Source organism: Brassica napus, chromosome A1, assembly GCF_020379485.1.
Source record: "Brassica napus cultivar Da-Ae chromosome A1, Da-Ae, whole genome shotgun sequence".
Taxonomy (NCBI): domain Eukaryota; kingdom Viridiplantae; phylum Streptophyta; class Magnoliopsida; order Brassicales; family Brassicaceae; genus Brassica; species Brassica napus.
In genome coordinates this window covers 14375228-14403169 of record NC_063434.1, presented here as the reverse complement: position 1 = coordinate 14403169, position 27942 = coordinate 14375228, and the positions used below count along the sequence as shown (strand labels likewise).

At 33.5% G+C, this 27942-nt stretch overlaps 2 protein-coding genes and 1 long non-coding RNA gene across 3 annotated transcripts; 2 read left to right on the top strand and 1 right to left on the bottom strand.

Annotated features, from left to right (window-relative positions):
• Window positions 1-3118: 3118 nt before the first annotated feature.
• LOC106414545 (hybrid signal transduction histidine kinase M-like) lies at window positions 3119-4063 on the top strand. The gene is made up of 3 exons (XM_048777056.1): window positions 3119-3360; window positions 3483-3734; window positions 3820-4063. The coding sequence occupies exons 1-3, from the start codon at window positions 3169-3171 to the stop codon at window positions 3841-3843; spliced, it is 468 nt and encodes a 155-aa protein (XP_048633013.1). The 5' UTR covers window positions 3119-3168; the 3' UTR covers window positions 3844-4063.
• A 10499-nt stretch (window positions 4064-14562) lies between these two features.
• Window positions 14563-16330, bottom strand: LOC106412537 (cytochrome P450 71A23-like). The gene is made up of 2 exons (XM_013853443.3): window positions 15432-16330; window positions 14563-15322 (listed from the first exon to the last, which is right to left on the bottom strand). The coding sequence occupies exons 1-2, from the start codon at window positions 16281-16283 to the stop codon at window positions 14717-14719; spliced, it is 1458 nt and encodes a 485-aa protein (XP_013708897.2). The 5' UTR covers window positions 16284-16330; the 3' UTR covers window positions 14563-14716.
• A 9916-nt stretch (window positions 16331-26246) lies between these two features.
• LOC106414255 lies at window positions 26247-27732 on the top strand. The gene is made up of 3 exons (XR_001282828.3): window positions 26247-27003; window positions 27082-27199; window positions 27295-27732. It is a non-coding gene; the product is annotated as an uncharacterized LOC106414255 (long non-coding RNA).
• Window positions 27733-27942: the final 210 nt, after the last annotated feature.

Sequence of the window (27942 nt, the reverse complement as noted above, 5' to 3'; positions counted from 1 at the left end):
TAACCAAGCAGCCATTCATATAGCTTCAAACTCAGTGTTTCATGAGAGGACAAAGCATATTGAAGTGGATTGTCACAAGGTTAGACAAGTTCTGGAGCAGAAAATCATTCTACCTTGCTACACTAGAAGTGAAGACCAGCTAGCAGATATCTTCACCAAAGGAGCAAACACCAAATTCTGTGAGTTCATCCATCCAAGATTGGGACTCATAGACTTGCCTAGATCATGATCCTCTAAATCCATGAATCATCTACTCTTTTTCTTCTTGTGTGTTTTTGTCCCATTGGATTTTTCACACAAGAGTTTTTAATGAGGGATATCTTCATGGTTCCAAGCTCAACCATACCTTATGGTTAAGCTTGAGGGGGAATATTGACATAAATATAGAACCAAACTTGAGAACCAGACTTGACTTGAGAACCAGACTTGAGAAGCAGTCTTACAAGTTCAAACTCGTCCAAGATGTGTTCGAAGGTCAACCAGACCGTTGGCAAGATCAGAGACAAGTTGAAGTTCTAAATAATTTAAAGTCACATGATCTATATAGAGGAGAAAGGAAAAAAGAGTTGTTGAGGTGCTGTCCCTTTCAGCTTATCTTGAAGCACCATTCTTTATTATTTCTCTCTTTGTTTGTATCTAATCTCTGAGCCTTTTAAGTATTGTAAAATTGTGAACTAAAAAATTAAGGAAACAAAATCCTTCTTTACTCTAACTCTCTTACTCTTGAGTTACTCTCTCTCTCTCTCTCTCTCTTGTTCTTAAGCATTATCTCTCTTGTTCTTCATTTACTTTCATGGACATCTACTTGATTTTTCACATCTAAAGAGAATATGTTTGACTCTTGACTCAAGTCCTTACAGGTCAGTATTATCTTTAGTCATCAGAATGTTTCAAGTGCATTTGAAGTTGTACTGAGTTTTGGATATCTTTTCTATCTTCAGAAATTTGAAACGTACGACTCAGAAGGCATTGTAGTGGCTGTAGACAATAACAAAGGGCAAAGTATACATGGATCATTTCTTTCTTTCTAGGGGCGTGGGTCAAATTATTGTCTAGAGGCTACAACTAGTTGGTATTACTTTAAAAATAATATTTGACATGTATCAATCAAAATCTGATTTCACTTGTTGTAACCAACTTAGAAATTTAAGAACGTTTCTATCTGCAAGTGAGACACATCGATGCTGCTTTTGCAGGTGCTTGTACGTGACACTACAAGAAAACATATTTTTTACGAGGGAAATATACGTTGTACCTTCGTCGTAAACGGGATGTTACGACGCATTAACCTCGAAACACGTTTCGTCGTAAAACGTCCGTCGTAACCGAAGTTTCGTCGTAAATGACTTGTTAACTTTAAGACAAAATATATTCCTCGTAAAGCGCAGGGCATAGTTTCATCGTAAACGAGACGTAATAATTCGTAGTAAACTCAACGTAATGGATTCGATGTAAAGCAGACGTAAATACTTTCGTTGTAACGAACACGTAAACATTTCGATGTAAAACCCTCGTAAATATTTCGATGTAAACTCCACGTAAATGTTTCGACGGTAATCAGTCGTAAATATTTACGTCGAGTTTACATCGACGTTTCGTTTTATAATATAGATTTTGAATATTTTTTTAACCTCAAATATATTTAATTTTATAATATATATTTGAATTTATTTAAAATTCGGAATTTTAAATTATTTTAATTTTAAAACGAAATATGAAAATAAAAAACATATATTAAAAAAGCATTTAAAAGTCATAATATTTAAATTCATAATACAAACCGAAATATTAAAAAAACTACATATCATCGAAGTAGTCGGTAGGGTTGCTCGGCTGTTGACGGGTTGGATCGGACTCTTGGGGATCTCGTACTGGCAACCCAAGAGCGGCTCGTCTGTCACTCAACATTCTCTGCATAAGCGGATTTCCCACGGCCATCACGTCTAGCAAATCCTCAAGAGAGTCTAAACGAACCTGCTGGCTATCCATTCGAGCTTTCATCTGAAAAGTCTCTTCATCCCGTCTCGAAGTGTATGACGAAGTTGCCCTTGCAACTTCGTTAACAGAGCCTATACCGACTATTCGTCCCTTCTTTCTAGGAGCCAGCTATAAAATTAAAACATATATTAATATAGTTATTAAAAATAATGTAAACAAAAATTTCTAGTTGTACTACCTCTTCGAAGATTCTGTCGGCTTCTTCGGTGGACAATGTGACGGGTAATCCATCGGGAGACTCCTGAGTTAGTTGCGTCGTAATTGCGTTGTAAAGCTGATGTAAATTTACGAGGAAATAATTTCGTCGTAAAACGCCGTTGTTACTGCTACGTTTTCTTGTAGTGTGACATGTGGGTCTGTGAGAAGGCTCTATTCTATACAAAAGCTTGCTGACGTTTTTGTGGCCAGTGGCGGAGCCATATGGTGGAGAGGGGGTCAGTTGACCCACATGACTTCTGCAAATAAATGAGTTTAGCTTATGTATGACTGATTTTGGCTGGAACATTTGGTTGAGATCCATTAGCTTGACCCCCATGACACTAGTTCGAACCTTTACTTTGACCCATCTTAAACTTTTTTTTAGTAGTATTACATAATTATTTTAATAAATGACCCTATGAGAGATGATGTAGGGATTTAAGAGCATGATTAACCCTAATCTTTTAGTCGGAATTCTTAACTCATGATTTTATTTTATTTTTTACATTTTTCTGTTAAGAGACGACTCTTATATCTCTTATTTAATAGACCGTTTTTAGTTTTTCTTAGTTAAAATCTAAGAAAAACTAAGAAGTCTCTTATCCGAAGATAAGAATCCCAGTTAAGATACTGAGGTTAGTCATGGTCTAACAAACTCATTGGCCTTACCTTGCTTGTATACATATTCCACCTAAAAAAAAACCAAAATGTAAATGCACTCCGTCCGCAGACTAATTGTTTTAGCCTAAAAATTGCCAATAAATCACTTAATTAAAAACTCAAGTGATTTCTTAGAAGAAAAATATATAAATACTACCAACCTAAAAAATCCTAAAAATCTTTAAAGGCTGCTGAAACTTTGCCATGCTCCATGTTTTTAGTCTTTGTTCTTCAATATCTTTTATTTTTAATATTTACTAATTTAGTTTAGTTATTTCTGTTGGGAAAGCCGCGGGATAGAGAAAGGTGTGTATGAAAAAAGGAGATTGTTGCTGTTTTCACAAGGACGACGTGTTCTTCCTCTCTCCTCCTCTATATTACAACCTCATTTCCTTTTTCCCAGATCATCATCATCATCATCATCATCATCACCATCATCATCATCATCATTCCCTGTCTCTGCTAGAACCGAGATCATCTGTTCTAATATCGATAATGGCAACGGTAAAAACAATATACATCTTCACATCGTGATACAATTTTTGTCCTTAATTTTATCTTGAAAAAGGTCTCAAACTTTGGCTTATCAAGAGAGGCTAATCTCATTTTATTTTGGCGGTGTGTAGGGAAATAGAGGAAGACAACTGCCAAAGTTTGGGGAATGGGACGCGAGTAGTCCAGGCGCCGCCCAAGGATTCACCGTCATTTTCAACAACGCTCGTGACGACAAGAAGACCAAGAAAACAGCTGTTGCAGGACCTGAGAGTCTGGTTACACCTCCGATAAACAATGAGTCTCATCAGAAAAACCACAACCATCATAACCATCAGAACAAAAACCATCATAATAAACGTAATTCCCATATCCCACGAGAAAAGGTATGTTCTTCTTTTCTTCCTCATACATACCTCACAAACCCAATCTTGACTACTCACGTGATATAAGGTACTTATATGTTTGCAGAAGAAATGGCTTTGCTTCCGTTAAAATATGGTTCGGGTCTTTTTTTGAAGAAAACACTGATAAGGAAGCAGAACCGGTGAGCGGAGTAGTTTTCAATCTTTGTTCATTATAAGCTTGTTGCAAACTTCTTTCTTCTTCGTTGAGTTTCTCTATTCAACTTTGCTTTGGCTACATTTGTGTACATAAATTAATATACGTTGTTCTTGCTGCTTCTTGGTTTTATAATACAAAATATTTGAGACAATGTCCTTTGTAAGCATGTCATACTGCATAAAATACATGATTACTTAAGACTTACGGGCTTCAAAAACCATTGCGAAGAAACAAAGCATTCACTATCCTTGTTCAAAACTTAAACTAATTGCAGTTTCAGCCCGTGCAATCTGGAACAGAACACCCATCACATCCAATATGAACTTTAAAAGCAAAATCCAGTAGAAAGGTTAAGACGAGTAAACGACCAATGAAAGAACACATGCAGGCTCCATTTGTCTATAGGCTTGCCACATAGATATTGTTTGGAGAGTATAATCTACCTAAACATTTTTGTAACGAAAACTCAAACCCACACTATAGAGACAAAAGGTATCAGTTATGTTAGCTTCCGAAGCTTGGTGTCGATTCCAACATGGGAACCGTCATGACTCTCCACCATTATTACCATGAAAAGATGGAGAGTCAGGTCCCTCCAATAGTTGTGGGATCAGGTTGGGTGATTAAATGTGCAAGTCACCTCCAAATTTTCAGGAGCCAAGGTGCATCTTGGTTTTAAATGGCGCATGGCGTAGTGAGGCAATGGGTGACTCGCCTCTCACGGTCTCACCTTGCGCCACTGCGACACAAAACTAGCACTTTGTGTATGAAACAATAAAACGGTAATGCATATACATAGGCATAGATACAATAGAAGTTAAAAGCAAAACATAAAAGAAGAGTAATCACGAGTGTAGAAAGAGGAGAAGAAACATCAGAAACCAAAGCCTTGAATTCACGTGAATAATGAGGAGAATAGCAGAAAACCCGGTATGTGTTCTTTTCGATTGTAATTCGGTTTAATATTCTAATTTTGACAAACCAATTCGGTTTGAATCAAAAACAGTAAAGTGTCGCTTTATGCACAATGCCACTTAGACCATCTCTAAAAGACACTCTATAACTTCAAATATGAAGTTTTTTGTTCTCCAAAAAGAAACTTCAAAACTTCAAATTTGAAGTTTTGAAGAGTGAAACTCTATATTTGAAGTTTCACTATTCAAAACTTTAAATTTGAAGTTTCATATTTTATTTACATTTTGGTCCATACAATCACACACCACTTTTATGATTCATAAATATTTCTTCGTTTATTGTTTTAATCTTTAAAAAAAAATATATCTCATAAATATTTTAAATTTTTTTTACGGATTTTAAATTTTACACATAAAATTAAATAAAACTTTAAATAAGATTTAAAATATTTTAAACTAGATTTAGACAACAATAATCTACAAACGAAACTTAACAATTTTTTTTAAAAAGTTACATGAAGACATAACTATTACACAAATTTAAATATTACAACAACACTAATAGTCAAGTAAGTTTGATCCAGAAACTTCAAAATTTTCAAATATTGTCCAAATTTTTTTGTGTAACTTAAGATGGTTGTTGTTGTTGTTTTTGATGTATTTTTGGTACAATTTTTCTTGTTCATATCAAATATATTCACGAGTATTAATATCATCGAAAATAAATTAGTCTTTTAGCAATATTTTATGTTTCTCTTTTATTTTCTTGTTCCGATCTAATGTATTTACAAGTATCAATATCACTCGATTTCAACAATTTTTAGCTCGTAATCTACAAAGTAAAAATGAGGAGAGCCATTTTTACTTCGATATGCACTAATATATCATATATGCATTACGAAAAATCATTTTATAGAATAATATTGTATTTTGTTTGAAGTTCAATATTAATTCAGTTATTTTTATTTAAATTTTTATATTTTAATAGAATATTTTATTAATTAATATTGTTGTAATATGTTTATATATCTGTTAGTTATTTACAATATAAGGACCATATTATAAAATACAAATAGTTTTGAAGTTGAGTTTGAAGTTTTGCTTTTGGAGAAAAACACCTTTAAACTTCAAATATAAAGTTTTGGAAACTTCAAAATAGAGTTTTTTTTAGTAAGAAAGTGTTTGCTTTGTGTATGTTGTCACGCCTTGAGGTGCTGAGATAGGGACATCGCTACACTTCGCCTTGATGTAAGCGAGCGCTTTTTTAAACCAAAATGTGCATGTAGTAAAGACATTAGAAACAGGAGACCAAATATTATCTGGTCTATGGATTTTTAGATTTCGAACTTTAAAGACACAAGGGTATATGTGTCAAACTATTATCTCATGAAAAGTTAAATTTAAAACTTTTAATACGGAAATATGTAAAATAAAGTTATAATTCGAAAACATCTGATGGTATATGATAGTTCCTGTGAATAAATACTTTGTTGATCTAACAAAATGGTTGACACATGTAAATATTCCTTAATTTTCTAATGTAAATTTAAGTTTGAAAAATAATTGTTCCAAGAAGCATTATTCAACTTAATGTATTTACTAATGTCATTATCAACATGGTAGGTCGTGAAGTCTTTGATTATGATTGGTAACTTGAAAAATGGTGGAATTGCATTGCAGTCAGTCATTCATCCATCCAAAATGTGCCATGCCTACCATTACTAATTTTAAATATTTAGAGGGTGTATTCACTTTAAAAATTTAAAATAATTAGAAATAATTTATTTTAATGAATTTTAAAATATTTTAGGTGGATTAGAGAATTTAATATTATTTTAACTTAATTTATAATTATATTTAAAACTATGAGATTTAAATTTTTTGTTACATAATAAGAAATCCACTAAAACTCTCTAAATCACTAAATTTTCTAAGAAAAATTACTAACTTAAAATATTTCCAGTAACAGTATATTTTAATATTTCATATGAATTCAGTGACACTAAATTTTAAATGAGATGGTAGAATTCATAACTGAATAACAATTTATTATCTTAATACAAATTATCCTAAACTCTCGATTGAATACAATTCATAGAAATTATTGCTCATGTTAAAATATTATAAATATAAACTTCAAACTGGATGAGATGAAACACAAAAACTCTATGGATATAATTGCAAAGTCGGAATGTTCATGTACGTGTATTGTCTTTTTGAATTTATTTAAATTGATTTTTTTATCAATATGTTGGTCCATGTGGTTGATTTGGTTTAAAGAACGTTTAAAGTTCAAGAAAAACAAAGAATGTTATCCATGCAATAAACCAAACGATATATTTTATATGCCTTCAAATACACAAGCATATCTGAACATTTAACAGCGGATTACAGATTAAAACACTTAAAAATTTGAAGATTTAGTTGTAAAGATAAGTTACGTTGCAGTGCTAAATGGGAGATACAATATGTACACAGCCTCAGCCTATAGCCCAATGTAAAAAGAAACCAAATTGTTTTTAAGTTGCATGTTTTCATATGTGAAAGTGGAACATTGCTTGTCCATATCTTATACAATAAAGGAGAGTTGTCTCTCTCCTTAGGCTATCCACATCATCAGGAAGCATAGGGCTTTTTCTGCCACGTGGCATCTCATATAAAGTTCATTCTGGTGTTGCGTCAAGTCATCCGTTGCTTTATTCTTTCGGAAAGTAATGGGCGACAAAAGCATTTTTGATCAGGGCTTTGTCACTTATTGTTTGGGCTTCGCTAAATTAGTGTACCGTTTAGCTATGGCCCACTTGATATTGTCTTTGGCGGAGCCCTAGCTTCACTTTTCACGTTGTGAGTGAAACATCATGGTAAAGTTTTAGACTGTGCTTCAATGCTTTATTAATTCAGCCTTCATGACCACCTTCGTTGCATATAAATACAAACCGTATGAGAGACAAAGTATAATCCTTTTGCTTTCCCTAATTCCTAGCTTCTGTTTATTCTCAGTGAAACGTTCAACCATGGCGACTTTTCAAGTACATTTCTTGGAGTTCACATCAGACTAATTTGATTTTGGAAAAAGGGCCGTCATGTGAAGAAAGGCGGGGAGCTGATGGACATTGATATAGTACTTATTGATACGAAGTTTGTCGGATCCTTATTTCAATTATTAATTGAGTGTTTTAGGTTTTTGTTAACTGGTTCATTCTTTCCCAGGGGACGCTCATCAACGCTGCTCTCGTCTTGGACCAGTGAGTGTTGTAGTTTTTGTTTCTGATGGTAAGCTTTCTTTAAAACTTGTGTTATGATCTCAAGTTGTGAGTGAAACATCATGGTAAAGTTTTAGACTGTGTTTTTTAGGTTAGCATTTGCCTGAAATTTTCCTCGAGTCTGTTGTTGGGTTTTTCTTTTATGACTGAACTGCAAAAGTGAATTTCAAAAAAAATTTTCTCTGCTCAGTTGATTTTTCAGAATGATAACTGCAGTTTCATGGATACCAAAAGGGGCTCCAAAGGTGATGCATGATGATGCTGAGCCTCATTCTAAGGAAAAGATCAATGAGCTGTCGAGAATGGCACCCTCAAAAAAAGTTGAATTCTTTTCTATTTCCTGTCTCTACTGTACATTTTCTATAAATCACTCTTTGATTTGTGGTTACATGGATATCATCTGCTATCTGAGTGACATGCATGGACGAAGTTGAAAACGGGATGGAGCATGAAATAATAGTGGTGAAGTTGCTCATACCAAGGCTGTAGCTAAATCTTTTGGAAAACCATGTTCCAAAAGCAAGTACAATTCTAAACACTGTAACTTGATCCATCTGATTGTCATTGTCTTTCATTTATCACAGTCAACTGAGTTTGATTGTTCTGTGTACCAGCAAGCTGATCGGGATTCAAACTGATAATGGATGGTGTTATATTTCATGGTAAAAATCCTCCAAGAAGCTTAGCTGTAGCTACCTGAAAAAGTAAATCTGCTTACTATTACTTAGCTTTATAACATTGTTGCCTTAAACGTAACCTAGGAGCCGGTTTGTTTGATTTGAAAACAAGAACAGGTTCATACTTTCTTCGAAGCTAAAGTGATGTTTCATCTCAACAATTTCATTAATTGGTAGTGCTCTCTTAGTTTCAATCTATGAGATTCATCATGTTCTATCGACTCAAACTGTTTCTCAATTCCCAGTTGTTATATGTTTGTTCAGTAGTCTCTCTTTATTGAATAACATCTATATAACTTGGGCCAAGGTGTTTGTTCAGTAGTCTTAAGGTAATGCTAACATCGTACAATGACTTCGTTTATGTCACAATGTTTTATCTCTTTCTCTTTGGATTCACTTACAATATTGTGGCGATGTTTCCCTCCAATTGTTATTTTGCGGCTCAGAGGAAACTTAAACCCGTCTCATGTAAATATATCTTCATCCCTTACGTGGTTAGCAAACGACTGAAACATATCTGAAAATTCTTTTTACTTTTCTCTTTTTAGCTCTATAATTTGTTACTTCCTTCTCTAGCTTGAAGACACTGAAAACTTATGATAAATACGTAATGGCAAGCTTCATGTATGGAATGGTGAGCACAGTTTCTAGCTCTAGCTTCTACATATACTTACTAAGAAATTTCGAGAGCATTTCGATCTTTTCTTAAAGAGCCAAACCTATCTCTTTTCTTAGATCAGGCTAATCTAAGAAGGCTACATGGAAGATTCTACCAACCTCAGTCTAGGTTTGCTTTCTCAGTTCAGACCCTACTGTTTTAAGGTTTAATGATCATAAGGCTGCATTACTGATGCCATGAATATATACAGAGAAGATTGTAATTCACTCAAGTCTAACCAAGTAGAAGCTGAAAGTAGTCAGAAAAGTTATTAACCCATTGACCACAGTCAAAGCACGTGTGAACAATGATGGTGTAGCCAACACGCTGATCCAACACCAGTGGCGTCCATCACTATTTGTAGTTTGTCAGAGACTTGGGATCTTGCAGTTTCCACAACGAATAATCCAAAAGCTGATTTTGGCATGGCACATCAAGTGCTTTAGCTTTGGATGCTCACCAAGAAGAATTATCAGTTTTCAGTAAAGTGACTGTTGACATTCATCTTTTCTTTTTTATCTCCATGCCCTCTTCAGTCCATCCATAATATGATCTACTCAGGTTTATCACCATATTTTTTTATCAACCCTCAGGTTTATCTATATATAAGTTTTTGATTACAGTCACTTATCTTTTCATTAGATTTTCTATTGTAAACTGGTGTAAGAATAAAATTAAGGATATACACTATAATATAGAAGATTATTTTGAATTAAAAAACCTTTAGTTTATTAATTTGTTTAATAAATCTGCAGTGATCTATCATCGTAGAAAGGTATATTCAAGCAAGATAAATTAATTAAAATGTCCCTGATTAAAAAAAAATTTCAACAACCAACCTGATTTAAATTATTTTTAGTTACAACTACCTAAATGGTGCAGCGAGAAGAAGTCGACATAAGTGCACAGTGGTAGAAAATACTTGGTGCATTTTCATTAAGCTAAAAAAAAGTAAACCTCCTTCACTACTAATTTACGGCACGTTTAAACACATTTACATCTTAATGTTACAAATTTTAGATGTATGGCTTAAAGATTGCAATATATTCCAACATAGCACTCAAAACTTTGGTATACTCTCTTCTATCATCCTCCACACCGATTTATGTTTATAGATTTTTGGGACTTCGTCCGCAAATCTATCTTTGTTTTAAAAAACGATGTTTTCGTTTCTTGTTTACATCACAACACATTTGTGATCTATCTGCATGAACTTTGGCGAATCTCTTAAAATAAAAGAAGAAGTAAAAGTCAAATATGGAGCAATAGAAATCACTGCGCTGTATCAATAGAAATCCACCCATCTAAGCATTTAATCAATATACTATTTGCATAGTACGAGCAACACAAATTTAAATTATTGCTTTGTAATCGATGGATGATATATATACAATGACAATGCAAGCCTATTTTGTGTGTGTACATATATATATATATATATATGAGAAAGACGTTCAGTTACATATCATGTATTAGCATGTGATATCCAAAGACAACTATAATATAAATATTTAACTACACAAAATTTGTTATACTTTATTAATAATTATTTTGATCACCAACTCATTCTCAGAAAATAACAGTATTATGCAAATACGATTATGAACATTACTCAAACTAAATATATATATATATATCAAATAAATCAACATAGATGGAGGACGAGGAAAAAAAGGGATAAATGTTCTAATACCTTTAAAAGCTATAAATTTAATGGTTCAAAAGCCAAAATAAATTTTGAACGGATTTTTCATTTTAAAAATATTTTAACTAAACTTAAATAAGTACGATAAAAATATTGAGATTAAGCTAAGCTTAAATCATTTTTATATGTTTTTCATCACGTGATATATAATTTACAATAATAAGCATAACAAATTTTGAGTAGTAAACATTCAAATCTAATAGACCAAAAAAGTTAAAAAAAAATTAAAAAAATTCAAAACCTGTCTAATGATTTATATTTTAATAATAAACTTTAATATATACAAAATATGTAAATAATGTAAAATGATAAAATTTAAAATAAATTGTATGAAATGAAGCCTCCAACAAATTGCCATATCTTTGACATATATAAAGTATGCGAATATTGTTAATAGTTTAAGATGATGAAACAATTTATTATCTTCCTTCAAACAAGATAATCACAAAACAAACACAAGCATTTACATGTTTCCTTTTCAGACATCAACTTTACTTTATGTTTAAATTTCAACTGAATTTACTTTGTTACGACTATCAGCTTTTTATACTACTTTTATTGAATCAATCAGTCACAACTCACAACCACTTATGCTATTCTACACTGACCTAAGAAATTTCAAAACCAAATAATACACTACTGTCGCAAAACACTATCAAATGGATCAGAAAAAAAATATCATTCTCTTTCTACATATATTCATCTTCAAATTTTTTAAACACATTTTCTTTACTGAAACCATAAACTAAATTGTAAATTCATTTAAGAATAAAACAGACAAACCCGGCGCGTAGCGCCGGAAAACCACTAGTACATAAAAAAAATTATAATTGATAAATTAATAAAAAAATAAATTAATAAATTTATCAGTTCCAAATTGGACCAGTTCAATATATGAAACAAACAGATAAAATAATAATATAATAAAGTTTAAAAATTTATATGTAAATATGTGATCCTAATAAAATTATAAATTAATAACTACAAATAAAACATTGCATTGTGTATTTTATTTTCATAATGGAGTTTATCTGATTTTTTTCTTAACATTTCAAAATATTTGATAATACTTAATAAAATTATATATAAAACAAATTTAAGTTGTATATATATTTTTATAGACTAATAATATAATTAAAATAAATGAAAGTCGGATTTATAATGTTTAATAATATAGAAATCAGATATTCTTATTTTATAAAATATATGTTCTAAAATATAAAAAAATTAATTTTTTTTTTGTAAATTAATAACTTTAAAAATTAATAAATATTTATAGTTCCAATATTAACTTATAGAGTTGAGGTGTAGTCAATTAATGAAAAATTTTAAAGATAGAAATAATAAATCATCCGTAGATAAATTTTATTTTGTCATCAACGTTTCATTAAGGTTCAAAGGGGCTAATACGTGTCTGGGCTTGTAGATAACTTTTTGAGGGAGATTTAGTGAACTATCCAAAATTGAGATCCATATTAGGTGATTTCCCAAATTTCATTACAATTGTGCTTCGGACTGAACAATTTTGCCCATCTTACGCTCTTTCTTCTGCTATGTTTCTGACACTCTCGCCATACAGTATGTTCCCTCATCTGACACTCTCTTTCTTCCAGCTTCACTCTTTTTCTTCTACCTCTTCCTTTTCGTTTTACATATAGTATTTTTTTTTTTGTTTTACACAAAGACAAACATGTAACTTCTTTTGCATTTTATCTTCATCCATTCTTTTTTTTTCTTACATTTAGAAGATTATTGTTAATAATAAAAAAGGACCTACGATATTCGCATCTATTCATTATGTGATACAAAGTCAATTAATAATGAGAAGTGAGCAAAGTGCCACATTATAATGTAGATTTATAGATTTTTGTTCGATAGGTATAACAAGTAACAGTTATGCAAAATGTTATATCATAATCTATATGTAGTGATTTGTGCAAATTCTTTTTTGTAAAAGTTTAAGAAGGATTATCTTTCCTAAGGAAAACAATAATGTAAGCATTCAAAAGAAGTTGCAATGTGGTGCTCAAACAAAATTATGTAGGAAAGTATTTGGTCGTTTACAAAAAATCATATGCAGCAAATTTCATAATATATGGAATGCTCTCTAACGAATAAAGATTTGCTTAAACAAAATAAAAAAATTGTGGAAGTCCCCTTAGTCCGGTAGTTTGACTAAATGTTTATTAATACTTCTATACCAGGAGGCCTGAGGTTCAAATCCCAGAAAATGCAAATTATGCGGATCATGGAGAAAAATGGTTACAAGAGGTCTTCAGCATGGTGCAAGGGCGTATCATCGAACATTGGTTTCATATGGCGGCTTGAAACGATGCAGTCAGACGTACATTCTCATATGATGGTAGAATTGTCGGCTGTAGAATCATCTATTTAATATTTTTCATCGTTGTAATAACATAATTAATCGTCTAGGTGTTTTGCCCGCGATGCGGGCTTAAACATTTTTGAAAAGTTCTTTGTACACTATATTCATTACTAAAATAAATCTTAAAATAACTCAATAACATCTAGAGTTTTTCAAATAACAATACAATATATACATAAATTATCTCCTTTTTAAATTATATTTTCAGAATTTGGATAATTTTTACTATTATTAATATTAGTAAATTATCAAATCAAATCAATTAATTTTTTTTTATTTTTCAATTTATTTATATATTTTATTCATTAAGGGTATAAACGATATAAACCACTCTAAATTTGAACGTGAGAGCTCGATTCCAAAAATTTACTTTATTTGATTAATATTTAATTATATAATTTATGTTCTTAACGTTTTACTAAAATACTTTTTCAGATAACAATACAATATATATATAGAAATTATCTTCTTTTTTTAATTATATTTTAGATTTTGGATAATTCAATATTTTATTTTATATAATTAAGAATTTTATTTGATTAATATTTAGTTATATAATTTATGTTTTTAATTTTTTACTAAAAGATTTTTTCAGATAATAATACAATATATACAGAAATTATCACTTTCTTAAATTATATTTTCAGATTTTGGATAATTCTTACTATTATTAATATAAATCAATATCTAATCAAATCAATTAAAATTTCATTTTTATTTTTTAATTTAGTTATATATTTTATTCATTAAGGGTATAAACGATATTAACCACTCTAACTTTTAACATGAGAGCTCGATTCCAAAAATTTACTTCGCAAATAATAGTATAGATTTAAGAGATGTGGACTTTAAATTGATTTAAATCGATTTAGATTGTTTTTAACTGATTTAGACAATTTAAATCCATTTAAATCGCATAAAATATATTTTTAGGAAATCATTCTGGTTATGATCGATTTGTCATCTAGGCCCGCCTAAACCTTTTTTAGAATCCTGGTGATGCCCATTGAGAGGAAACTATGACATCCAGTTTAACAGAACAGTAAATCAAGCAAGCTCACTTGGCGTTCTTAATTATTATTGAAATTCGAAACCATAAATCTCAAACATTTCTTTGCTAGTACAACTTTCAAATGAAGAAACATTTTTATTTGTAAACATAATATAACAGTAAGCATTCATTATATAGAATGCGCCTTAATCAAGTAGCAGGCGACGCAATGACATAAAGAGGGTTCATGCGGCGAATCACAGCACCGATTGATTCAGGAACATCGGTCTTGGTCTGATCTTCTGTAGATTTCCAATCAAATCCAAGCATTAAGTTAGCCAAAGCTACCTCATTCAACACCACAGCAAATGATGTTCCGGGGCACATCCTTCTACCTGCTCCAAACGGAATTAGCTCAAAATCCTGACCTCGGAAATCAGCAGATGAGTTTAAATGCCTCTCTGGTTTGAACTCATCCGCATCTGGTCCCCACGTCGCAACCTCTCTCCCGACCGCAAAAAGATTTATCATAACCTGCGTACCGGCGGGTATGTGGTGACCTCTTAAGTTGGCATCTTCTGTTGATATGTGAGGTACCATCAATGGAACTGGAGGATGTAGCCTAAGTGTCTCTTTGATCACAGCCCTTAAGTAGTCCATGTCTTGAATGTCGTCTTCTGATACACTTGATTTTCCCTTACAGACGGTACGGACTTCTTCTTGAAGTCTTTTCAGACACTTTGGGTGATTTAGAAGCTCTTGCATTTCCCATTCCAAAAGTGTGGAGGAAGTGTCTGTACCACCCACAAAAGCATCCTGAAAAGTGAAAACCAAAACAAGAAATGTGAAAGTCGGCTACAAAATTGGTTTTATACAAAATAATTATTGGATCTGACTTAGATTTTTTTTTTTGGTTCTCCATTACCAAGATGATAGCCTTAATGCTCATCCGGCTGACCTCAAACCCCACACTCTTGTCTCTCTGAACGCCAAGTAATACATCCGCAAAATCAGCTTTATCACCGGCTCCATCTTCATGATCCTGAACAATTTTCTCCAAGAGCTTATCAAAATCGTTTGCCGTCTTTTCCAGTTTACCCTCCAAACCGCAAATCCAATCAATCCACGCAAGTGACGGTACGTAACTCCCGAAAGTAAACGTACCCAATTGCCTCATAAGCCTGTCTATCAACTCTTTGAAATCTGTTCCAGCACCATATTTTTGTCCCAAAGCAACTCTACATATAACATCGTTTGTTAAAGTAGTAGTGATCTTGCTTATATTCATCGGTGAAGAACTCTGTTTCCGGACCGTTTCCATCATCAGACTGATCTCTTCTTGTCTCACTTCTCGAAAGGTCCGCACCATTTTGTTGCTGAGGAGATGGATGACACTCACACTCTTCATTTGTCTCCAATATTCTCCATATGGGGCTGAGGCCATATTACTGCTCCCATAAAGAAGCTTGTCGTAGATTTTGGAATGTGGACGACTCGCAAAGACCCGGTCATGCGTCTTCAAAACGTCTCTAGCAGCGTCAGCGGAAGAGGCTACAAGAACAGGGACAGTGCCAAAGTGAAGTAGCATGAGGTCTCCGTAACGTTGGCTGAGGGAGAGTAGTGATCGGTGAGGATGATTGCCGAGCTGATGCATGTTTCCGATCAACGGAAGTCTTGGTGGTGATGGGAATGTGTTACTTTTCTTCCATGTAGTCTGTTTTATGAAGACGAGAATGGTAATGAAAAATATCAAGCACAAGAGAAATATCATGATCATATTTTGTAAATTTAGATTCTTCAAATGTTTCTCGTGATCTTTGTGTTCTTCTTGTGGACTGAATATATAAGCCAAGTTTCTATACGTTACGTTACTACTGTCCACTCAAAAATTTTTTTTTTCTATTTTTGCTTCAGTTAGAAATACATTTGACTCAATATAAATCTTTCAAAAATCCATGTATAAAAGCTAAGGGAATCTCTCAATATAGTATGACACCCAACAGTTAGATTGACACGATTACATTTTGCTATGTAAATATAAAATAAAGAAAAATGTCTTTGACCAAACAAAAGAAAAAAAAATGATATGTTACTCTATAATGTTTCAAATACCTTATTGCAATATTTTTTATAGTAATCACAAGGTCAGAAGGTCAGCATACAAGATTTACTTCCTATTAGATATATACATTATTTGAAAATAAAGAAATATATATAAAACAAAATATTTGACCATTCAGAAAAAGATTCCACTTTTCTAATGTTTTAATTACCTTATTTCTTAGATTTTAAAAAGTCAAAAAGTCCACAAAACTATATATCTCCTAATATTACATTCTTTATTTCTATATTTCAATAACAACAAAAATAAATTAAGAATATGGAAGGAAGTTTTGTTTCTCTTGTTGTTGATAGCAGGGCCGGTGGTAAGAGTAGGTGTGGATACCGAGTACTTGGTATTTTATGTATAATTAATATTCAGTTTAGTATTAATTTGGATTTGTACTTGATTTATCAAAAATGAGAATTTGTTAATTCAAGTATTTTCCAAAGATGAGTTACTTGTAAGTTATTCGACATCTCTTATATATTAATTGAGGAGAATTACAACATTCTTTTGTACCGACGTGTCATCACTATGATCATTCTGAGAATTTTTAGAAAAATTACTTAGTTCAACTAAACATATATTATACTTTTTATTAAACTAAATATTTAATTTATAGTAGTGTACACAAAAATATTTTTTTTCTTTCCTTAAATAAAATATACAGAATTACCAAATACGATTAACATATATATATGAAAATTAATGATTTTGAATAATAAAGATTTGATAACAATTTGTGTATCCTTCACTATTTTTGTTTAATTTTATTTTTTGTAAAGAAACTAAACAATCACAATAACCGTATAATAAAAAATATTATATTTTTTCTTATATATTTTATTTTGAATTTTTTAAAACGAATATAAAATATTAATATTGTTAAAAGTCTCACATTAATATTTTTTTGATGAATGGTTTAATTTTTTTGTTATAACAAGATGCAAATGATCATAAAATCTTATGAATAAGAAGTTTCATTTAATAATAGATATTCAGATTTTATATATATATATATATATAAACACAGAAATATGTTAATTTTTTTGGTACAACAAATATACAAATGTTAGTAAAATTGTATGAGTATGAAGCCTCTATTAATAAATATTCATATTAAAATATACTATATATCTATTTCAATATCATTTCAATTTAATTATATAACATATAAAATTAATAAAATCTTTTATTTATTTATTTACCAATAAAAGTTATTATAAATAAACAAGAAGAATTATTTTGATTTATGTGATTATTCCAATTTAATTATATACATATTAGTTACTTGCTTTTTAATTATTCAATATATTTATTATTTCATATACGTAATGAACACAAAATAAATAATAATATGTAAAAGTAATTTTTATATATAATATTCATTCCACGTCTTTATTCCTTGCAAGGCACGGGATCTTCACCTAGTGTTCTATTATTTGCTCATTCTGAATACTTGTGAATTGTTTATAAATTGTTTTGAGTTTCCAAAAATTACTTACTAAAAGATTACTTGTATTTGCCGGAGGACACGAGAGTTTTTTTTTATTTATTCTAGAGAAAAGCACGACTATTACTTTAAACAAAATATTTGTCTATATTAAAAAAAAAGCAACCAAATGAACTTCTCGACAGGATTGTGTTGTCTATTTCTTACATCAAAAATATATTTTCTGGGTCTGAAATTCTGTTCTTATGGTCTGGTCTGGTTATCATGTATTTTCTAATTATAACATAAATAATATAACTTATCAAATATTTTATTTATCTTATTATAAAAGAAAGTAGCAAATAGTATTAAACTGAGTCACTTAATTTTTTAAATAGTTATTACTTGTCTTGTACTCGTAAATAACAACACTTCACGGTTTGATATTCGAGTTGAGAACAATGAATCCTTGAAAAGTTAAACTGAGTACATAACAAATAGCGCGTACAAGGCAGATAACGAGCATTCATGTCGAGCAATACTTAAGAGTAGATGTTGCTCAAAGAAATATACCAATACAAAACTAAAATATATCAAGGGAAATTGCACCCAGTAGACACAAAAAAAAAAAAATTCACTAACTAACTAAAAACACCCCCGATCTAACGTTTTCTTTTACATGGGGTGATTTTGAGTGCGACTTTCGAGACTGGTATTCGCGATGATTTCGGTGGCTTCGCCGAGCTCATCTGATCCACCGGAGATAGATCGGGAGGTTAAAGTGGTAGGGGAAGCTACAGGGGTAGTTCGGGATTCGGAGGTTGACGTTTTGCAGAAAGGGATTCCAAGCTGGGCATCGAAAGTGAAGGATAAACGGGCTTTGAGGAAATATGAGGTTGAAATCGTTTTGAAGGATGGGAAGAATAAGGTGGAGTTTCCTGAGGATATTCTTTCGGAAACAACACCATTGTGGGAGGAATTTGTTGTAGGGAAGTTTCTAGATCTCGCGCCTCATATAGCCAAGGTTCATATGGTGGTGAATAAGATCTGGAGTTACGGGGATTCAAGTTCAAAAGTGGAGGTTTATGATGTGGATGCTAAGACTATGCGATTCAAGATTACAAGTATGAAGGCTAGGGAGAAAGTAATCAGAAGAGGGATGTGGAATATTGCAGGGGTTCCAATGGTGGTGAAAAAATGGACGCCGAAGGCAGAGGAAGAGACGCCTGAGGAGGAAGCTATACCGATGTGGGTGCATCTGCGTAAAATTCCTCTTCATACGTTCTCATGGGAGGCTCTTAGCTTTATGACAAGCACAGTGGGATTCCCTGTTCGACTTCATCCTGAGACCATAGCCTGTTCAAATTTTGAAGAGGCGAAAGTGTTTGTAAAGGTTGATGTTTCAAAGCATTTGCCAAAGGAGATAGATTTTATGATGGGGGGTAAAGAGTTCACTGCGGAATTCTACTATCCTTGGTTGCCATCTCGGTGTGCTCAGTGTGAGAAATGGGGACATACTGAGACGGTTTGTAGTATGAAGAAAAGAGATTATAAGACAGGGGAAAAGGAAGCAAAGAGTGTTGTTGCGAATGAATCAGGAAAGAAGATAGAAAAGGAAGTAGCTGAGGTGCAGATTTTAGATGCTAGTCCAGTGAAGGAAGATCAAGTTGTGGGATTGGAGCTCAAGGCTGGCACAGATTCTGATTTGGATGATGGTTCTGCTACTGTAAGGAAGGAAGGAAATGATTGGTTAACTGTCTCGGGGGATAAAGTAGGGAGAGTTCAAACTCCGCTGAGAGATGCTGGGGAAGTTCTTATTTCGGCGTCGAAGTATTCTGTATTATCAGTTGATGAAGTAGAGGAAGGAGAAATTGCAGAAACATTGGAGGTAGAGGAAGAAGAAAGTATGGATGTTGAAGCCATGGATATTTTAGAAGGGGAATTGTTGGAAGATGAGATATTGTGTCAACATACAAAAGAAAAAGATAAGGCAGCTATGCAAAAAGGGAGTAGAAGAGGTCAGAAGACAAAAGCTCAAGAGGCTCAACCTAAGAGCAAACGGTCTTCTCGACGAAAACTCTAATTATGGCGTGCTTCTTCTGGAATGTTCGTGGGTTTAATAAAGATTTGAAACATTCCGTTGTATCTGAGTGGGTGAAGAATAAGGAGATGAGATTTGGTTGCATTCTGGAAACTAGGGTGAAGGAAGGAAAATCAGAGAAAATTTTAAAAAAGGTGTTCAGGGATTGGTCATCAATTACTAATTATGAGGACAGTCAGGGAGGTAGAATTTGGTTATTATGGAGAGATTCGGTCCGTATGTCTCCTGTATATAAATCGGACCAGATTATCACATGTTTGGTTGAGATGGAAGGGGAGGAAGAGTTCTATGTATCTTGTATCTATGCGAGTAATCAAGTGGAGGAGAGGAAGGTCTTATGGGAGGATCTTGCATTTCACCATGATTCTCCGAGTTTTAGAAATAAATCTTGGATGATTATGGGTGACTTCAATGAAATACTGGATGGGGTTGAGAGTTCAAGATTTGAGAATATGGGTAGGATTACTGGTGGTATGAGAGAGTTTCAGAGTTTGATTCTGCATTGTCAACTCACGGATATGGCTTATCAAGGACCAAAATACACGTGGTGTAATAAGAGGGAGAATGGGGTAATCTGTAAGAAACTGGATAGAGTTCTGCTCAATGAAGTGGCATTGAGAAGATTCAGTAACGCGTATTCAGTATTTGAAGCTGGAGGTTGCTCGGATCATATGAGGTGTAAGGTGCAGTTGCTGGCATCAAGTGAGAAGATCAAGCGTCCGTTTAAGTATATAAACGCAATTGGTAGCATTCCATCTTTTCTCCCTATGGTTCAGACGTATTGGGATTCTACTGAGAGACTTTTTCATTCAACATCTGCTATGTTCAGATTCTCGAAAAAGTTAAAGGGTCTAAAACCGTTGATTAGGGAGTTGGGTAGAGAGAAGCTGGGAAATTTAACAAAGCGTGCAAAGGAGGCATTTGATTTGTTATGTGAGAGGCAGAATGTTACTTTAGTGAACCCAAGTGAAGGGGCGGTTAAAGAAGAGGCAGAAGCGTATGGTAAATGGCTACATGTTGCAAGCCTTGAGGAGGACTTTTTGAAGCAAAGGGCAAAGTTGTTCTGGCTTGACGTTGGAGACAAAAACAACAAGACTTTTCATAGAGCCATAAAATCTCGTCAAGCTCAAAATATGATCAGAGAAATCAGATGTGCGAATGGATGTGTGGTGAATCAGCATTCAGAAATTAAGAAGGAGGCAGAGGATTTCTTTGCTCATTTTCTTAATCAGATTCCGGAGAATTATAAGGGAGTAAATGAGGATGAGTTGGAAGATTTACTCAAGTTCAGATGTTCTATGGATGATTGTAATCTGTTGGAAGCTGAAGTTACTGCAGAAGAGATTAGAAAGGTCCTATTTGCTATGCCTAGCTATAAATCTCCGGGTCCTGATGGGTTTTTCCTGCGAATTCTTTAAAACCTCTTGGTCGATCATCTCTCAAGATTTTGTGATAGCAGTGCAGTCAGTTTTCAGATTTGGGTTTCTACCAAAAGGAGTCAACTCTACTATTCTTGCTCTTGTTCCTAAGAAGCTAGACTCGATGGAGATGAAGGATTACCGTCCGATAGCATGTTGTAATGTTCTTTACAAGGTTGTCTCGAAAATATTGGCTAATCGGCTTAAGGTTTTGCTGCCAAGAATCATTGCTGAGACTCAATCTGCGTTTGTAAAGGGTAGGCTTCTCATGGAAAACGTGCTTCTTGCCTCAGAGCTTGTAAAGAATTATCACAAAGACACGGTTACTCCTAGGTGCTTAATGAAGATTGACATCTCAAAGGCATTTGATTCAGTGCAGTGGGATTTTGTTCTGAAGAGTTTGAGCGTATTGGGATTTCCGGAGAAGTACATACATTGGATAAAGCTTTGTATTACAAGCCCTTCTTTTTCAGTGCAAGTCAATGGGGATCTTGCAGGCTATTTTCAGAGCTCAAGGGGACTTCGTCAAGGTTGTTCTTTGTCACCATATCTTTTTGTGCTCTGTATGAATGTTTTATCTATGAAGATTGACAAAGCAGTAGAAGAAAAGAAGTTCAAGTTCCATCCGGGTTGTAAGAGTCTCTCTATAACGCATCTTTGCTTCGCTGACGATTTAATGGTATTTGTTGAGGGTTCAAAGAGGTCAATAGAAGGTGCTCTTTCTGTTTTTGAAGAGTTTGAAGTTTGGTCAGGATTACGGATTAGTCTGGAGAAGTCAACGATATATATGGCGGGTGTAGAGGAGGTTGAGAAGTGTAGTATCATGACGAATTTTCCGTTTGCGGTTGGTGAGTTACCAGTGCGATACTTAGGTCTCCCTCTTATGACCCAAAGTATGAGATCGCAAGATTGGCTTCCGCTGTTGGAAAGGATCAGAAGTAAAGTATGCTCATGGACGTGTAGGTTTATGTCATATGCCGGAAGATTACAGCTTATAAACTCTGTGCTACTGAGTATTGCAAACTTTTGGTTGGCGGTATTCAGACTTCCTAGTGCTTGTGTGAAGGAAGTGGAGCAAATCTGTGCTGCTTTTCTTTGGACTGGACCAAGCCTTAAAACAAAGAGTGCTAAAGTAGCATGGAGTGATGTTTGTTGCACTAAGAATGAAGGTGGATTGGGTATAAGGAACTTAAGAGAAGTAAATAGAGTGAATGGGCTGAAGCTGATCTGGAGACTGTTAACTGGTGATTCATTATGGGGTAAATGGATCAAAGCAAACTTACTTAAAGGGAAAAATTTTTGGGAGGTGAAGTCTACAACTCAGGTAGGTTCTTGGATATGGAGGAAAACGTTGAAATTGAGGGAAGTGGCTAAGAGGTTTTACAGGAGAGAGGTGGGTAATGGAAGACATATTTCCTTTTGGTTCGATAGTTGGTCAGATAAAGGAGCTTTGTTTGATGTTTTGGGTCCGCGAGGTGTGATTGAGTTGGGTGTGAGAAGGGATGCGACACTGGAGGAAGCAGTATTAGCTGTTCGAAGGAGAAGAAGACATCGCACAGGTGTGTTAAATGTTATAGAAGCGGAACTGCACATCATTGCAAGTAATCTTGTGCCTGAGAAGGAGGATAGTAATCTGTGGAGAGGTAAAACTGGTTTTAAACAGAAATTCTCTACGATGGAAACTTGGTATTTGCTGAGAGAGAGTAAGAATCCAGTCTCATGGGCACGTGCTATCTGGTTTCCTCATGCTACTCCTAAATTTGCTTTTATGGCGTGGGTGTCTATCAGAGATAGAATGCCAACGTTAGATAAGATGGCTATATGGAGTAGGGGACTTGATACAGTATGTGTATTATGTAAAAATGCCTCTGAATCGAGAAGCCATCTGTTCTTCCAGTGTGAATACTCGTCTCAGGTATGGGAGTATGTTACAAAAGGGATATTGTGTAGTTCCTATACTACAGATTGGTCTGGAATCATTGCGATCATTTCAGATGAGAAAAGGGAGAAGATGAGCCGGTTTTGCCTTCGTTATGCGTTTCAGATTGTGCTCTATGCAATTTGGAGAGAGCGTAATAAGGTAATTCATGGGGAGAAGAAGATGCAGTTGTCAGTTATTAAAAGGATGGTTGATAAAGGGATACGCAACAAGATCACGTTGATGAGTAGAAGTGGGGCTAAGGGTATGGAGAGATTAATGCAATACTGGTTTTATACTAGAATGTAAATAGGCTTCAGTTCATATTTGAAAAGGTAGCTAGTGGTTAATTCTAGTATACAGTATGCACTTGTTGTATAAAGGCTTTTTTGAATAAATTTAACATTCATTCAAAAAAAAAAAAAAAAACACCCCCTCTCTCCTACTTTCTCTTCCTGTCTATTATTTTCTTAAAATAAAATCTTCCAGTGTATTTTGGCATGTTGGATGTAATCCATGGTCCGCTATAGTTGAAAACTTGAAAGACACTAGGTTTTCAAGTTGGCCGTGAGCTTCAAATATTTTGAGATTCTTTTTAACATTCTGGACCCACTAAGTTTTTAATTTGTTTCAATTGGATGATTTGCAAGGTGGGTTGAGTTTGTTGGGAAAATGGCTTATTTCTCTATAAATTATTTTTCACCTTTTTATGTATACACGATTTATTCAACAATATCATAAAATATTAAATATTTAATTTTATACATACTCTTTGAAATATGATCAATTTTATCAAAAATTGTAAGGTTTTTCGTGGATAATTACTGGCATAGATGACAAATGTAATACGAGTTAATTTTGTTTTAATGAACAATGCTAAAATACACAAATTACCTAAATGTTTTAATTTAGTATACATCTATATTTATCTATCTATCTATATATATATATATATATATATATATATAATTAGCTTTTTTCTTTCTTATGACAAATGGCAAGGGGATCTTATGACATGTGTCCCGATGTATTTTTTTGTTTTACATTTTAGGTCATTCTTTTTTTACACTATTACAATTTGGCTTAGTACTGTTTAATTGTGCACTATAATTTTTCTCGCACTAACCATTATTATATGAAGTTTCATAATATATTTTATTGGTCAATAAAATTGAAGATGAATAAGGAAAAAATAAAATAATACAAATAGATTTTCAATATTTTATTTATTCACAACTAAAACTAACATAAACTTTTACTATTTTATTATCTACTATTCAAAATCATAAAATAACTAAACTAAAAAAAAAACAGAGTAAGACACATAATCTAAATTTAAATCTCCACAATTACAAAGAAAAAATAAAATACTATAGTAACACTAACTCTGGAACACAAACGAACACGATCAAGCACTAACCCAAAACACCAAAAAAAGGATCAGAGGAAGAATAATCACCGGAAGACCAAAGTCACCACGAAGCAGAAAAACATATGCATAAAGCACAACCACCAGCTAAAAAGTAAAACAAAGAGCCCATGCCAATGAAGAACCACAAAACTATGAATAGAAGAGACCAAAGCACCAAAAGACTAGCTCCACAAACCTATACTAAGGGAAGCATGGAAAGAAGAAAAGCAACATAAGGAAGGAAGAATCGAAGCCAACCACAGAGAAACCAGAGCTCAAGTTTGAGACAGGAAATAATCTTCCAAGCCCACAAAACATACACGAAAGAAAACACTATCCAAACCTGGAGTGGCAAACATGATGAAACGGCGAGCCACCAGAAACGCTACCAGCGATGAAAACTGCAACGAGATGAGAAAACAAAGAAAGAAAAAGAGACTACACAAAATCAGCAAACTGTGGAGCCATCCTCGAGCTATGAAGAGAACATAAAAGTCAGATCACCAAAACCCAGATCTTGAAAACCAAGACGAGCAGGGACTATCAGCGGCAAGCCAACTACGAGGAAGAAAACTAAACTCTGACCCAACCCAAGGAGATGTAGTTCCTAACATTAGCCAAATCTAAGGAAGAATAGGAAAAATATTGACCAGAACAGCCTACAACATCATGAGACACAACCGCACAACTGAGAACTCATAAACCTGATCTACAACAAATATCAGATAATCTCACAAGAGAAGAAGACGAAATAAACAAGAGCAACAAATGTGAGTCTTTTTCCAGTGATGGTAAGAAACACTGCATACCGGAAATTTAAATAAAATACATAGATGGTGACGGCTCAAGTCAAAATATGCGGAACAATTTTTTTAGAAGAATAATGTTCAATGTTGTTAAGAAAAAGAATAATGTTCACAAATATGAAAATATGAAATACAATTTTGACGCTGAAACCGTTAATGTTAGAATCAACAAATGCTTAAATTCAAAGTGATTGAAATTCAATATACTTTATATCAGAAGCTCAATTCACCATTAACAAACACTACTATACACACAACAATACATTATTGAAAAGACGAACACATAATATATTAACGTATAACCTAATACTACATAACACAATAAAATACTAAATCATATTCTTCACAAATAAATACTGACCACATAATTACATCATCCAAAAACATCATATTTAACCATAATTAAATAATATTCTGCACGAAGCGTAGAAACCCACCTAGTATAAAATACAGTTCTCTCGGTCCTCGGGCTGCCATGTCATCAATTATTCTCTTCTTGGAGTGTCACATGTTGTTTTTAAAGTTTGAAATCTTTGTTTACGTCGGTCTTCTAACTGGGTTTGTAATGTATTTGTAACAATTAGATTTGCTTGGGCTGGGTTATTCCTTATTGGTGGCCCATGGTCTTAGTTACGCCGTCTGAAGTTAACTTCAGAATATGCTTTCGTTCATCTTCCCGACTAGGACAGTCAGAAACCATTACAAGAGTTACACAGAAGCGAAGCGTCGTCTTCAGAGCATTCATCATCTATTGAATGCATCCCCATTTACTTTCTTATCTCAGAATTTTCGACTATAAAAAGGTAATACATCCGTTCAAGCTTCTGATTCATAAGTTTCTGGAAAATGGCTAACTCCTCTTTGGATGGTTTCTGGGTTTAGATCCTTTGTTAGTGGTTTGATTATATGACTGACTTTGATTGGAAGTTTCGTTAGATTAGGGTCTGTTGGTTTATCAATTTAATTAATATGAAATGTAAATTAGCGTTATTTGTATCTGGAGAAGAGATTATATAGTTTAGTCGCTTTGTAGGCTGAGCTAGATACAAACGTGTTTTAGGCAATTGAAGAATATAGATGAGGTCTACCTCAGGCTTTGTTGGGAAGCTGCAATGATCATGCAAGGCAGATATATATTAAGATGCCCATTAAAGATCCTTCAATCAATCCTCCCACTACATCTCTCTTTTGGAAGGTCCGAATGTTAAGAGGAGGTGAGATCAAGGGATTTAAGCTCATCAATGTTGGACAAGAAGCGTTTCCACTCTCCACTGCCACACACCTCACCAGATCGGACGGCTTGAATTGTATACTCTCTTTTTCTCTACACAATTGTTTTCTCCAGCTCTTTCTTTCTTTCTTTTCGCTTATGGTTTTGTTTGCAGAGCTTTCAATGAGTGTCAACCTCCAGATGAGACACAGAGGATGCAACTTAGGAGAGAGTTGGGTTTGGCTCCAAGACAGATCAAGTTTTGGTTTCAGAACCGAAGAAAACATAAGAAGGTTTTGAAGTTTTTACTTTCTCTCTTCCTCCCTTCTTCTCTTTTCCAAAAAAAAAGAAGTCCTTAGTTTTGCTTCTCCATCGTTTCTTCTAGCAGGCGCAACACGAGAGAGCTGATAATTATGCACTCAAGAAAGAGAATGATAGGATTTGTTGCGAAAACATTTCCATTAGAGAAGCTCTCAAACACACACCATTTGCCACACCTGTGTTCATGAAGACTTAAACAGAAGCTTCGAATCAAAAAAGCTTAGAGAAGAGGTTCTAGCTTTTTCTTTATGAAACCCTCTTTCCATCAAGTTGTTCTTCAATGGCTGCCTCGAGTTTACTGTCTCTACCAAACTTTGTTATCTCAGACATGGATAAGTCTCGGATGACCAACAATGCTGTGACCCGCTATGGAAGAATATCTTAGGCTTAGGCCCTGTTCGTTTGCTCACCCAGGTGATCCATATGGGTGAAGATGCAAATTGATGTTCGTTTTGTACATTATAATGCTACATCCAGATGTATCACACAGCTGAATTTTTAAAAATTCATCTCAAATTTTCACCCAAATGAAGGTGAGTCTTGATGGTGCATCTGGATGCAGGTGCATCTGGATGCATGCATCTAGTTCAGTCCAAAATGATAAATGACAAAATGACCTTTTAAAATCAAAATATTATTTTCAAACTGTAAATTTCTATTTTTTGCATACAAATTTTCCGCTATAACCAAAAAATGCATTTTCTTGCAAAAACTG

Excerpts from the sequence above, each read along its gene's own strand:
- LOC106414545 (XM_048777056.1), top strand. The coding sequence starts at position 3,169 with ATGAAAAAAGGAGATTGTTGCTGTTTTCACAAGGACGACGTGTTCTTC. Across the intron at positions 3,361-3,482 it reads TAATATCGATAATGGCAACG|GGAAATAGAGGAAGACAACT; the intron begins GTAAAAACAATA and ends GGCGGTGTGTAG. Across the intron at positions 3,735-3,819 it reads CCCATATCCCACGAGAAAAG|AAGAAATGGCTTTGCTTCCG; the intron begins GTATGTTCTTCT and ends ATATGTTTGCAG.
- LOC106412537 (XM_013853443.3), bottom strand. The coding sequence starts at position 16,283 with ATGATCATGATATTTCTCTTGTGCTTGATATTTTTCATTACCATTCTC. Across the intron at positions 15,323-15,431 it reads GCATTAAGGCTATCATCTTG|GATGCTTTTGTGGGTGGTAC; the intron begins GTAATGGAGAAC and ends TTCACTTTTCAG.